At 46.3% G+C, this 15,129-nt stretch overlaps 1 protein-coding gene across 3 annotated transcripts in view; it reads right to left on the bottom strand.

Annotated features, from left to right (window-relative positions):
• The window catches only part of RPH3A (rabphilin 3A), a 338,292-nt gene that overhangs the window by 74,526 nt on the left and 248,637 nt on the right, over window positions 1-15,129 (bottom strand). For all 3 annotated transcript variants that reach the window (XM_011928670.1, XM_011928669.1, XM_011928671.1), the window contains one exon: window positions 93-181. In XM_011928670.1, coding sequence (XP_011784060.1) covers window positions 93-163 — 71 coding nt within the window. In that variant the 5' untranslated portion in view covers window positions 164-181. The remainder of the gene's footprint in view (window positions 1-92; window positions 182-15,129) is intronic.

Here is a 15,129-nt window from a genome sequence, read left to right as displayed (position 1 = left end):
AAGGAAGCTATTCCTTCTTTTTTTAAAGCGTAGAACTGTCAAAACCTCATCGACTCAAAACAAGCCACTCCCAGGAAGATGCAGCAACTTACTTTGATTGAAGGGGCCGGTCACTGGGGTACATCCAACGGTTAGAACTGTTGCTGAACACGGTGTCAGTCATGGTAGACGTCTAGTGCTCCTGGAAAACATCAACCCAGAGAGGACATCACCTCATCATTCAGCCACTCCTTAGTTCTCAAGTCCCTGCTTTATGCCACACACCCAGTGGGATAGAGAAACTAAATCTAGTTTCTCCATTTTTCAGATGGGGAATCTGAGATCCTAAGGGGGAAAACTGTCTTGCTGGAAGTCACAGCTACCCTGTGGCAAGAAAAGGACCAGAAGGAAGAACCCCCTCACCTAAATCCAAGCTCCTCCATACACTGTCGTGGGGATGTTGAGGGAAGGCCACCGCAGCCCCAGCAGTGTGCGGGCCAGAGTTCTTAACTCGAATCCAGGGTCTTTCTACTGAGCAAGTCATCTGACTTAGTTGTTGTGGCGTCATCCCTGCCTTTTTCTTTTCTTTTTTCATTTTCTTTTTCTTTCTTTCTTTCTTTCTTTTCTTTCTTTTTTTTTTTTTTTTATTATACTTTAAGTTCCAGAATGCATGTGCAGAACGTGCAGGTTTGTTACATAGGTATACATGTGCCATGGTGGTTTGCTGCACCCATCAACCCATCATCTACATTAGGTATTTCTCCTAATGCTATCCCTCCCCTGGCCCCCCACCCCAGGATAGGCCCCAGTGTGTGATGTTCCCCTTCCTGCATCCATGTGTCGCTGCCTTTAAAAAAAATACTCTACATCCAAACCATCAGAAAATGGTATTGGCTTGATCTTTAAAATAGATTTAGGATCTGCCTACTTTCAGCCTGCATTGCTACTATGCTGATCCAAACTGCCACTATCCCTGCCTGACTTAATGCAATTGACTCCTCCTTGGTCTTTCTCCATTTACCCTTGTCCCATTTCATTCAGTATTCATAATAACCACAAAGTAGAGACACCCCAGTATTCACCAGCTGATGAGCAGATTAACAAAATGTGGTATATCCATGCAATGCAGCATTGTTCCTCCATAAAAACAGATATGGTATTGACATATGCTATGATGTAGGTGAACCTTGAAAACATGATGCTAAGTGAAAGAAGCCAGACACAAAATGCCATATATTGTGAGGTTCCACCTATATAAAGTATACAGAATAGGAACATCTATAAAAGATGAAAATGAGATCAGTGGTTGCCTAGGCTGGGGGAGGTGCTAGGGGGTGCAGGATTTCTTTGTAAGGACAGTAAAAATATTCTAAAGTTGATTATGGTGATGGATCCACAACGCTGTGAGAATACCAAAAGCCATAGAGTTGCCCACTTTAAATGGGTGAATTATATTATCTGTGAGTTATATCTCAATAAAGCTGAAAAAAAAAATGGTGCCACCACTTTGGAAAACTGGCAGTATCTGTTAAGCTAAAAGTCCATCTACCATGTGGCCCAGGAATTCTACTCAGGTATACACCCCAGAAATATGCTCAGGTATATACCCAAGAAAAAAGTGCTTATGTTCTAAGACATGTACAAGAATGTTTATAGCAGCTTTATTCATAATACCTTAACACTGGAAACAATCCAAATGCCCATCAACAGAGAGCAGATAAGGCTGTTGTGGTTTATTTGTACAGTGGAATGCTGGTGAGCAATGACAGACAAGCTTCTGATACAGTCCATGTAATGCCATGGATGAACCCATAGATGTTATGTTTAGTGAAAGATGCCAGGAACAAAGAGAACACACTGTCTGATTATATTAACACAAGAGTTAAGAAAAGACAAAGCTATTTCGTGGTGACAGAAATCAGGGCAAATAAATTGCTTACTTTGGGGAGGCTATTGATTCAGAAGGGGCAGGACGGGGCCTCCATGGGGTGAAGATATTCCATATCTTGATCTGGGTGGCCACTAACCAGGTATACACGTCTGCAAAAGCCATCAAGCTAAACTCTTAAGATGTGTGTACTTCATGTCCTTTCCTTCATCCCCCAAAAAGCAAGTCAGCTATGTCACTCTTTTTCTCAAGAGTCTTCAATGGCTCCCTGTTGCTAAACCCCTTAGCACAGCCTGGCTCCCTGCAGCCTCCTTCTCTTTTCCTCCCACTCTTCTCACGCCCTCTTTCCCAGCCCCAAAGGCCTTCCTGCTGCTCCCTCGACATCCCCCCCTACATTCCCACTTGCTCTTCCCTCAGCCTGGAAGCCTTCCTGCAGATGCTTGTTCAACTCACTCTCTCCCTTTGTGTAGGTTTGTTCCTAAATGCCACCTCCTCCAAGAGGGCCTCCCTGACCACTCAATTTAAAATAGCTCCTACAGGGGGGTCACTGTAGGGAGAGCTTCAGGATGAATAGCTAATGCATGCAGGGCTTAATACCTAGGTGATGAGCTGATAGGTGCAACAAACTACCATGGCACACATTTACCTGAGTAACAAAGCTGCACATCCTGCACGTGTACCCCAGAAGTTAAAATAAAATATATATTTTGTTGAAAAATAAAATTATCTAAATAAATAAAATAGTTCCTCCTCCCACTTCTCCACTCTGTCCTCCTTTACTCTGATTTATTTTTCTGCCTAGCTCTTATCACTAGCCCAATTTAATATAAGTTGTTTATTTTATGTTTTGTGTCTTTGCTTAGAGTTTGAATCCCCCTGCTAATATGTGCATACCTTTTTCCGTTTTGTTCACGGCTTAGTCTCAAACACTAGCATAGTGCCTGGCACCTAGACGGTACGTAATGAAAATTTGCTGAATGTGTGAGAGTCTCCATCAACACTGTCAGAGCGGCTGAACTCAGCCAGGCTTCAGTTCTCTCTGAACCTGCCCCCGACCCCACCCCTCTGAAGGTCCCGCCAAGAGTAAGAGGGAAGAGACCACATGGAGATTGCAGTCATTATTTTAAAAACAAATAGAAAGCATATCAGCGTGTCTAGGGGGTCCTGATTTCCCTGTAGGTCTTGTTGTCTGTGATGCTAAAGAGATGAGAACTTGGGAGGTGAACACACAGTGACCTCCCTCTCCTGTCCTGTATCCTTTGTAATTATTCAGTCTTTGTGTGGGAGAAACCGAAGGGGAATGTTGGTTGGACCCATAGCAGAGAAGGTCCCTTACAGTAAAGCTATTTCATCTGCTCCCATGTGGTTAACATAATCTTCCCAGATTAATGTGGGCATTTCATTGTTTCCACTTCAAAAACAGAAAGGAGGGACAGCTCCTGTTGTGAAGGAAATTTGCTGAAAAAGAACTTTAATGTCTCATTATTGCCTGTGGTGACAGCTGAGCAGACTTCCCTGGAGCCCCCCACCTGGACGACCCCTGGCCCCTGCTGAGTGCAAAGAGGCTCAGTCCCTGAGCATGAGCTTCCTCGGCTGCTGTTGGTCTAGAAAGCTGAACCTGTAACTGAAGGTTCCATCTGCTGCTTTGCAGCAGAGAGAAGACACTGGCCTTGGAGACCCTGGGAGGAAGGTAGGTCTGGGGTAAGGGAGACACGTGATCACCTCCCAGGAACTCTGATCTCCAACTTCCATCATCCTCAGGGCAGCATCTGGCCTGCTCGCACTCTCCTTTGTTCAGTCATGCACACCAGGGGTGAGTTTCCCACTAAAATTCCACCTGCAAAGTCTAAACGCGCTGGCTCACCAGCCAGTGGAAACCACCTAGCTCCATCGCTCCAGGCCAAAAGCCACCCTGGACAGCCCTGGTTATTTCAGCTTGGCCACTTGGGGCTCTCAATGCACTTAACATCCCAGGATTGGACTCTTTATCTACTGCCTACCCCAGTCTACCAGGCCTGGACCAGAAGAGGAAAATGTTCAAGCAATCAAGGATATTTGAACAACTAGAGAAATAGGCCCAGGGAAAGGAGGGCATGTGTCCACTGGCAGTTCTGGGATGGAGGTGGGGATGCAGTTGGGGGCAGGTACCCTAATAGTCACTGTTGATTCCTCATCTGGATCCCCCCTACAGCTGGTGCATCCCCCCAGTCCCCGTCTCTAGCAGTGTTAGCCATGAAAGGCTACACTAAGGGCTCATAGCAGCACCATTTTCCAGAGAATCGCCCTCACCCAACAGGAGCTGCTTTGCCCAGAGATACCAGGGAGCAGCACAAAGCCAGTGGCTAATGAACAAGAGGAGGGTAGAAAAATACAGCCCCCTTCTCCCAGGGCAAGATGGCTTTGTGCTACCATCACACTCCAGAGCGCCCCAAGGATTGGGCTGAGGCCAGACTTCAGGTGAAGCCACGCCCTCGCCTAGCTGCCTCTGCTGCCCTTTCCTGCTTCCCTCATTCCCTAGCAGGTTCCTCCTTGGAGCATCCCCTGAGTCTATCACTAGTACAAGAATGCGCATCTCAGCTTCTGCTACTAGGGAACTTGACCTTGTGTGGGAGGAGACAGGAGAATCTTAGGGAAGCATGGTTCTGCTCCACGAGCTCATTACATCACCCCTAGTGGTCACATAGCCATTTTCTAATCCAACACAGCATGATCCTAAAATGCTCTCCTCAGATGTTTTCCTACTGGCCTGCAGATGATACTTCACAAAGGCCAACTCTTCATGAGGAGTTGAGGGTGAGTCAACAGAAATGGAGACAGTCTACTGGTGAACCTCAGACATTCTCAAACCACTCCCCACTTTCCCATCACTCACTACAGAGAAACCATCGTCATAATACACTGGAGGCCTGAGGCCCAGGGAGGACCAGAAGAAGGAAACCAACCATGGATACAAGAAGCAAAAGTATAAATGTAAGTGTCACATAAATAGTGCCAATTTCCAGCCCTAGGACCACTGCAGAAGCTTGGCGTCACTGAGCTGATAAGTTTAAGTAAGCACCAGCTACACTCCCTAGCACACAGCAGACACTTGTAAAGTGGGAATTCTCTTTTCCTGTTTCTCCTATACTTATTGTGTACAGGATGATGACTTACCATTTTTTGAGTACCTACTATGCACCAAATTCCATACCTACATTATTTGCTTTACTCCTTACAATCCTACTCCAAGGTAGATGGTATTATCCTCATTTTACAGGTAAGAAAATTCAGGCTCAGGGTGGCTAAGCCACTTGCTCAAAATCACACAGCTACCAAGTAGCAGAACTGGGGTTTGAACCCTGACTCCAAAGCCCATGTGCTTACTCACTACTCTGTTCACACCCGTTCATTGCCCCTGGGCTTTGGATTGTTGGGTTCTGATGAGAATCTAGAGGATTGGTGGGTTCTGATGAGTATCTAGAGGATTGGTGATTGTCCATTCCTGGCCCTCTGGCCCCTGGGTGCATTCTTACCTCTCAGCCTCAGAGACAAACAGATACCTACCCCCACCCCCGCCACCCTAGCCCTCTCCCAGGCGACTCTGAGAGATCACATACTTCGGCTTGGGTAAGGGCAAGGCAGTGGCTTAAATCCAGCCCTGCAGCTGCAACTTCAGAAGCATAAAACGACTTCCTCTCCTGAAACCAGAGACTTCAGCTCTTCTTTCTTAGCTGGACAGAAACTCCCCTACAGTCCTTGTACAAACTCTAAAGAATCATCTACTTTCAGTAACAAAAGAAGCAACAACAACTGAAAGTTCAGATATCAAGGGCTTACTCCACGCTAAGCACCTTTCAAGTTTATCTCCTCGATCCTCACAATAGCCTTATGAAGTATGTGCTCTTCTTAATCCATTTTACAGATGGGATAACTGAGTCAAGGAAAGTTTGAGTGAACTTTCCAAGGTCCTGCTTAATTTCCTTCAATCAATCTAAACCTCTAATAATAAGCACTGGATAGCTGGATGAATCTGAATCTTAGACTGAATCTTAGACCTGGAACCTCAGACTGCCACAAAGACTCTGTCCTAACCCCAGATAACCCAGATTCCAGGGTCCTCCCTTCTCCTCCTTTGCCATTGGTTCTGCCTGCTTCTCCCCTGGCTCTCTTTAGCATTGCTTGCTAAGGAACAGCGGTTGCATCCCCCAGAATCTCCAAAGTTTTCTGCTAGTTGTAGTTGAATGGAAAAAACAACACAAAGCCTATTCCGTTTCTGAGCTGCTGTGGCAGGTGTCTGAACGTGACCCAGCGGGGTTGGGCTGGCAGGGGTTTTATGCAGCACTTGAGGGCACTGCAGGGAACCGGCAGGAGCTGCAGCTGTCTGTGTGGAGTTCAATGCCACAGTTGGCCTCCCTATTCCAATGGTCTTGGAATTAAACCAGATGCTTTGCAGCAGAACCTGCAGCCACAAGTTTGGACAATGCCCAGACAGTTCCATCTCTCGATCTCTTTCCTTGCCCCTCCTCTCTTCCCCTGAGTGCAGTACATCACTGCTCAATTAGGTATCTGGAAAAACTCACTGTGACTATTTGATGGGGTGGGAAATGTACTTAAACAAAGGGTCTCAAATTGGGAGAAGCAGGAGTATCCGTGAGCAAAATCCAGGCTGAAAATGTTTTGTTTGGCCCACGAAGGATTTTTTTAAGGGTAAAATTCAATCAGTATCTTAAAAGCACAGGATTTAATTAAAAACACAGATTGCCATCTTCTCTTGGGAAATTAGAAGAATTAAAAAATATTTATGGAACATTTACTATTACAATGTGCCAGACACTGTTCTAGGCACAGGAGATATAACATTAAAACAAACAAAGACAAAAATTATTGTCCCCATGGAACATGCCTTCTAGTAGGGAAGACTGACAATAAGCAAACAAGTAGAATATTAAATGTGTCAGCTGGTGACGAGAGATTTATAGAAAAATAAAAGAGGGAGAGTGATTGGGAATTGGGGGGGAAGAAGTGTGGTTTTAAACAGGTGGTCAGAGGGAGCCTCACTGAGAGATGCTATTTGAGCAAAGACCCAAAGTGGGTAATAAACTGAGCCACAAGGCCATCTTGGGGAGAGCATTTCAGGCAGAGGAAAGAGTAAGTGCAAAGGCCCTGGGGCAAGCATGTGCTTGGTAAATTGGAGAAATGGCAAGGAAAACAGAGTGGTTGGAGTGAAGAGAGCAAGAGGGAGCTGAGATCAAAGTGGTGGTAGGGGAGGCATGTAAGCTTCCACCCTGAGAGATGCAGGAGACACAGAAAGCCTCTGAACAATGATGCAAGCTGAGTATATTCTATTCCATCTCAAATATGCATCCAGATTTGACTATTTTCCAGGCTGTTGGGATTTCTACACACCCTCACTATGACAAAGACACTTGGAACACCAAAGAGAAAGATGGTGATCTCCTGCTTTGTCTACTGTGCTTGATGGACTGAGTGCCCCTTCACTTGCCTGCCCACTGGTGATTCCTGCCTTCTTTCACGGGACCTCAGCAGCCCTTACACATCTAGTCCCATCCAGACGGTATAGGCTGCTGTTGGCTTCTCCTTGTTCCTAGAGCCAGCTGGGACATTCCCAGTCTTCCCTGAAGCCAGCTAAGGCCGAAACGACAAGAGCTTGGCTCTTCCATGCCGAGCTGGTTGGTGCCAGAGACAAGGACAGAGACAGGCCTGGGAAGTCCTAGAGACAAAGGCGACTTTGTGTTCCTGGCCTTGAAACAACAAAGCAAACTCACTGTCCCCTCCATATGGTTCTCCCATTGCCATATAACAATAACGGATGATGCCTGCCACGAGCCTTTAAATAACCCTACAGGATAGTCCCTGTTTCACAGATATTAAAGTAGGCACAGAGTTCATCCTCCACTGCTCTGCCACTTACAAGCTGGTCTTGGGCAGATACATAATGTCTGTGGGCCTGTTTCCTCATTGATAAAATGAGTATGGTCATCCCAGCACTACCTACTTCATCATAATGGCTACTTAGGTTGTGCCTGGCCCTGGGCTAAATGCTTGCCATGGATGGCTTCATTTAACTCTCCCAAACACCCATTAAGGAAGGTACAAGTATTATCTCCATTTTGCAGATGGAGATACTGAGACTTAGAAGGGTAAGTAACTTACCCACCCAGCCGGCGACCAGCAGATCTGGGATTTGTACCTACAGGATCTGATGCCAGGTTGCATGCTTAATCACTCTGCTATGCTGCCTCCAGGACTGTTGTGAAGAGTGGGGTTTGAAGATGAAGGCAAGAGAGACAACGTGGTACTTGGAACATAGTATGTGTTCAGTAAACATTAATTATGGTCACTATTGTCATTATCTCCATCATCATCCATCAGTGTTTGTTCTCTCCAGCAGCTAAAATGGACCATAATTTCCATGGTGTGATTGGAAAAGCACTAAATGCTTCCATAGCTTTCACGGTGCTCCAAATTTCCTCCACCATCACTGCTCCCTAAAGGTGCATCTGGTCCCCTCTTTCTCCCCTAGCTCAGGAAACAGAGAGGTAAGCTCACTGCAGATGCGGTGAATTGATCACAAAACATAGCCCCATGTCTTCCCTTTCTGTATCCCTGTCCTTTTCAGCTCCTACCATCCAGCAGTGAAATCTATTTCCCCACCCATGGAATCTGAGTTGTCTCTGAGACTTTCTGTGGCCAATGGGACACTAGAAGATGTGTTGCATTAGAGGCTTGGAAATACTAGTGCTTCGGAGCCTGGTCTCTTTTGCTACTTTTTAGCAACCCTGCAGTCACCATATGAGAAACCAGGCTAGCCTGCTGGAGGATGAGCTATCACAAGGCAGGAGGCCACAGCTGTCCAAGCTTCTATGGCTGCCCTGTCACACACCAGTCAGTCCCAGCCAACATACAAGATGAGCATAGACACACGAACAAGCCCAGCCAAGATCATCCAAGTCTGGCCTAGCTGAACCCAGCTGAACTCAACCCAACTGCCAACACAGAGAATCATAAGGTTAATAAATGGTTGTTGTTCTAAGCCACTATTTTATGGGGTGGTTTGTTACACAGCAGAAACTGGCTGGTGAAGCAGCCTCTTGCAGTGAGACAATTGCTGGTTTCAGACCCAGAGCACTGGGATCCAATCTTACCTCCCCTTTTTATTCTCTGCATGACTTTAAGCAAGTTTTGCATCTGTAAAATGAGGATGTAAAAATTCCTATTCTTGATCAGGCATGGTGGCTCACACCTGTAATCCCAGCCTTTGGGAGGCTGAGGTGGGCAGATCACTTGAGGCTGGGAGTTCGAGACCAGCCTTGCCAACATGATGAAACCCTCTCTGTACTAAGAATACAAAAAAATTAGCTGGGCATGGTGGTTCATGCCTGAAATCCCAGCTACTCAGGAGGCTGAGGCACAAGAATCACTTGAACCCAGGAGGTGGAGGTTGCAGTGAGCTGAGATCATGCCACTGCACTCCAGCCTGGGTGAGAGAGTGAGACTCCATCTCAAATATTTGTATATATTCATCTTATGCCTATCTTGCAGGGCTGTTGGGAAGAACCAGTGAGTTAATTCATGTGAGGGGGCCTTGTAATCTAAAGTGTTTTCCAAGTATCAGTCAGGGAGGACACTGTTAGTGTTATTTGAGGGCAGAACTGGGGAGAGAAACAAAGGTCTAAATCCTAGGTGTTTGCTTAAGCCTGAGTGAGACACTGCAGTGAATGTCTAGGGTAGACATCTATTGTTTTTCCCTATCCAGCATTTATCTGGATAGCCTTTTGTTAGGTAAAGTCACCCCAATTGTGTTTTGGGAAACCATCCGCTCTCAGTATTGATCTGTGTGGTCCAGGTGGGGCTCATCCAACCCTAGTCCTTAGAGGTGGGCCAATGACCTGTGCCTGGCCCATCAGTGTATTATACTCCCTAGGCTGCTGTGATTGGTTCAAGGATAGGTACATGACCTGAGTTGGTCTTTTGCTGGAACTATGTGGAAAGAAGCATTCTCTTTCCACTGGGCTGCCAAACTGATAGAACAGAAGTCTGTAGCTGCTATTGATAACTTTTGTCAACACACAAGAAAAGCCTGGAAAAGGATAAAAGCAGAGGTGGGAGATAGAGACTGATTCCTGATGATGCTGTTGGAATGCTGGATCCAGCCATGCCTGAATCTGTCAATCTATCATGGCCTTTTTGGCTACTATGGACCAGTATGTTCCCTCCCCACTCTCTTTTTTTTTTTTTCTTTTCTTCTTAAGTTGAGAAGTCAAATTCAAATACAATGTGAACAAATTCCTGCCATTTTCCTGAGTTTTCTCTGTGTATCCTCTGGGTAAGACCAAGCTACCTTGCAGCAAACAGGGATTCCAAAGACAATCAGAATTGACTGAGGCCTGGAGAAAAATATATCAGCCTTCAGCAACCCCCTTGAATCCTTCCCTCCTCTACCTCAGAGGCACTGCCATCCAAGCTCCTTAGAGGACAGAAAGTGTTTCTAATAAATCCCCACCAAGGCCCGCTGAGACCCTACAATGGCAATTAAAATTCAGTGACAATAAGCAGCACTAATTAAAAGCAAAACTAAGTACTTAATAAGACAAATGAGGTGGCAGTATTAAAAGTCAGGATGAGAGAGCTGTCATTAATTAAAAGCAAAGACTAATTTCTTCTCTCCTCTAAAAAGGCTGCCTGTAGGGGGGGGCGGGTGCACACACACACACACCTGTGCATTTCTAGACAAGATCTATATTTTGTAAATGTATAAAATTCCCTAGGAGCCGACAGACTGTGGGATTGGTGCTGCCTGGGGTGGGGGTGGGGGTGTCTTCCCAGAGAAGAGAACATTTGGGCTGGACCTTGAAGGCTGAGCTGGGACTTGTGAGAATAAAGGATGGAGGAAAGGATGGGGAAGTGAGTAAACAGGGTTCAGAGGCTGCAATGGACATGAAACATTTAGGGAATAGAGAGACCCATGGGGATGGATCCTGGGTAGATTGAAGACAGGGAGGAAGGGGAAACAGGGCTAAAAAGAGAAAGTGGGGCCAGTGCTGAATCCCTATTTCTGTGGATTAGCAATGATAGTGCATAGCATCTCCACTCAGCCAACCCCAACTTCCATTCGAAGATCCAGAGGCTAAGATCCCCTGCTCTTAGCAGACAGCTCAGCAAGGTGACTAAGGGTATGGGTTTGGAGTTCAAGTCCATTCTGCCATTTATGAGCCAGGTCACCTTGGGCAAATTTACTCACCTTCCAACACCTCAGTTTCCTCATCTGTAGAGCAGGGACAAAAACAGAACCCACCTCTAAATGGAACTGTGAGGATTAAATGAAATCACTTCTCTGAAGTCCTTAGTCCAGAGCCTGGCACAAAGCACGCCCTTGTCAAGTGGAAGCTATCCTTAATTTGTTATGAATAATAATCTCAGTCCTGTTTTCCTAAGAGATGGGAGTCCATTTTCTGCACTGGAATGAAATATCTCAGGCTTTCTGAAACCAGAATAAGTACATGGAGGAAAACAATGATGGATTATGGAAATAAACACAATAGTAATACACTAATAATAATATAATAATTCTCAAGTGTGGGTCATTTGTTGAGCACCATCGTTGCCTTTAGTGTTAATGACTAAATGTTTCTGGCTCTCTGCTGTGTGGTGAGATTGGCCCTCCCTTTCCCTGGGGAAGCTGGGAGTGGCCACATGACCTGTTTTGGCCAAAGAAGGTTTCCAAGTGGAAGCTTCAAAGCCAGTGCATACTTCACCACATTACCCTTTTCCCATCTTGACAATCATGTTTGTATGAAGATAGAGCCTTCCTCAACCTGGGTCCCAGCTCTGAAGACATCCCCTGCTATCTCACCATATCCAAGTAGCATGAGTGAGAAACAAATCAGAAACTTTGGAAATGGTTAACATAGCACAACCTAACCCAGTCTGCCTGTGTTTTCTACGGGCCAGGAGCTGCACTAAATGTTTCACATGCAACGTCTTATTCTGTCTTGGTAATGATCATAGAAAACAGGATCTTTCATGACCCACTTTTACAGATCGGGAAACTGAAGCCCGGAGGGGTAAAGTCATTTGCTGGAAGACGTGCAGCCAGGAGGTTACAACATGGTGTGCATTTGAAAAGAGCCCACAGAAATAAATACAGTACACGACTCCACTGGAGGCAGGGCAGAGCATCCAGGATTGATTGACCTTCCTGAGGTGAATGTCTCCTGCTGGATAGGGGAACCCAAAACTCTTCCTTCCTCCCCTGGGTTATGGGAGTCTCTGTGAGCCCTGTGTCTACAAAGCCTTAACACCAGACACCGATCAACAGAACACTCTTCATGGCTCCCTGCACGGTCCAGACAATTACCTAATTCCTTGATAAAGCGGAAACTTGCTTTTGTTGTGCTGTTAATCTGGCTTATCTCTGCACCAGCTACACTGTGGTAAGCAGGGAAAAGGCAAAGACTCAGGATTGATTTCAGCACTCAACACATGCGCACACAGACACACCGGCCCCATACAGAAAATGTGATTAGACAGGTCTCCATATTAAAACAAGTCATTTAGCTTAATGGCCCCTGGCTGCCACTCAGGCCCAGGCTGCAGTGAAATTCATTCTGATTAAAACTCAGCTGGAGTTGACTTCTCTGCAGCTCTAAATCTGATCATGCCACGGAAGGCCACAAACGGTGTCCTGCTCCCTCCTCTGCCTCGGGGACAGAACACTCACAGCAGAGAGGGGTACTTTTCTCCTTAAAAAAATGGCATCAGTCCTGGTCCTCACATCTGAGGGGCATTTTCACACATTTTACATGGGAGAAATAGCATTCCCATTTTATAGGCCAGGAAATCGAGGCCAAGGTTTGTTAAGGTCATGCTGGTAGCAGGTGGAATATCCAGTGACTCAAATATGGGTCTCTTATAAATGAGGCTCCTGCCCATCCTGCTCTATTATTTGTTGGGTTAAACATATTAATTTGCTATTTTTATAGTACAAAAATGGTTGCATAATGGCAGCATCATGTGTTTCAACTTAATAATAAAGTAGCTTTGCTGGATAATTTCTATTTGCTCCTCCAGACCCATTCATCCTCCATCCTGCTCTGTGCCCTGAGAGGCTGATCCATGTGGGAGCACCAGCAGGCTCCCTGGCCCTCTGGCTTCTGGTTGGGTTTATCCAATGGGAGGCACCAGCAGGAGACTGGAGGGAAGGAGGAGAGACAGGCTGGGGTATATTCTTCTGAAGGTCATAGCTCTTGTCAGGAGGACCTCTCCACCCAGTCCTTTCTCTCCTGCATCCACTTATGTTTCCTCCCAGCCCCTCCAAGCCTAGAGACGGTAAGGACTTGCCCAGATAACACAGCTAACAATTGACAGCGCCCCACTTGGAGTCTCAGTCTCAGCAGTGTGGCTCCAGAACATGTGCTCTTGGCCAGCTCACTATCCTGCCCTGAGAGTCTGCATTTCACAGTTCTGCAGAGGTGGGATGTAGTGCAGAAATGAACAGCACCAGTCTTCAGGTGGGCAATTTTCATATACAACCTCATTTTATCATCACCACTATCCTGTGAGGTAGGCTCCAAAGTTATTCCCATTTCTGACACTCAGAGGGGTGAATTGTGGACCCAGTGAGTTATAAACCAAGATGTTCTCCCTTTAATACCAGCAGCCTTAACTGCTAGTCTAGATAACCACTCTTACAACCTGGCCACCTAGCCAGACCTGGAACCACTGAGTAAAAGGTATGGTAAGAGAGAATCTGGCATGAGATAAGAAACAGCTTTCTGGTGGGGCACGCCCAAGATGGCCAAATAGGAACAGCTCCAGCCTCCAGCTCCCAGCATGAGCCACACAGACGGGTGATTTTTGCATTTTCAACTGAGGTACCGGGTTCATCTCACTGGGGCATGTTGGACAGTTGATGCTGGTTCGTGGGTGCAGCCCAACCAGCGAGAGCTGAAGCAGGGCGGGGCATTGCCTCACCTGGGAAGCACAAGGGGGAAGGGAATTCCTTTTCCTAGCCAAAGGAAATTGAGACACACAACACCTGGAAAATCGGGTAACTCCCACCCTAATACTGCGTTTTACCAAGGGTCTTAGCAAACGGCACACCAGGAGATTATATCCCACACCTGGCCCGGAGGGTCCCATGCCCACAGAGCCTCCCTCATTGCTAGCACAGCAGTCTGAGATCTAACTGCAAGGTGGCAGTGAGGTTGGGGGAGGGGCACCCACCATTGCTGAGGCTTAAGTAGGTAAACAAAGCCTCCAGGAAGCTCGAACTGGGTGGAGCCCACCACAGCTCAAGGAGGCCTGCCTGCCTCTGTAGACTCCACCTCTGGGGACAGGGCATAGCTAAACAAAAAGTAGTAGAAACCTCGGCAGAGGTAAATGTCCCTGTCTGACAGCTTTGAAGAGAGCAATGGATCTCCCAGTACGGAGGTTGAGATCTGAGAACGGACAGACTGCCTGCTCAAGTGGGTCCCTGACCCCTGAGTCACCTAACTGGGAGACATCCCCCACGAGGTTCAGACCAACACCTCACACCTCACATGGCTGGGTACACCCCGAGATGAAGCTTCCAGAGCAAGAATCAGCAACACTCGCTGTTCAGCAATATTCTATCTTCTGCAGCCTCCGCTGCTGATACCCAGGCAAACAGGGTCTGGAGTGGATCTCAGGCAAACTCCAACAGACCTGCAGCTGAGGGTCCTGACTGTTAGAAGGAAAACTAACAAACAGAAGGGACACCCACACCAAAACCCCATCAGTACATCATCATCATCAAAGACCAAAGGCAGATAAAACCACAAAGATGGGGAAAAAGCAATGCAGAAAAGCTGGAAATTCAAAATATCAGAGCACATCTCCCCCTCCAAAGGAATGCAGCTCATCACCAACAACGGAACAAAGCTGGACGGAGAATGACTTTGATGAGTTGAGAGAAGAAGGCTTCAGTCGATCAAACTTCTCAGAGCTAAAGGAGGAACCACGTAACCAGCGCAAAGAAACTAAAAACCTTGAAAAAAGATTTGATGAATGGTTAACTAGAATAACCAATGTAAAGAAGTCCTTAAAAGAACTGACAGAGATGAAAACCATAACACGAGAACTACGTGACAAATGCACAAGCTTCAGTAACCGACTTAATCAACTGGAAGAAAGAGTATCAGCGATTGAAGATCAAATGAATGAAATGAAGCAAGAAGAGAAGTGTAGAGAAAAAAAGAGTAAAAAGAAATGAACAAAGCCTCCAAGAAATATGGGATTAT

Source organism: Colobus angolensis, unplaced genomic scaffold, assembly GCF_000951035.1.
Source record: "Colobus angolensis palliatus isolate OR3802 unplaced genomic scaffold, Cang.pa_1.0 Scaffold79, whole genome shotgun sequence".
NCBI lineage: Eukaryota > Metazoa > Chordata > Mammalia > Primates > Cercopithecidae > Colobus > Colobus angolensis.
Note: the sequence above shows the minus strand (reverse complement) of the source record. Positions and strands in the feature narration are given on the sequence as shown.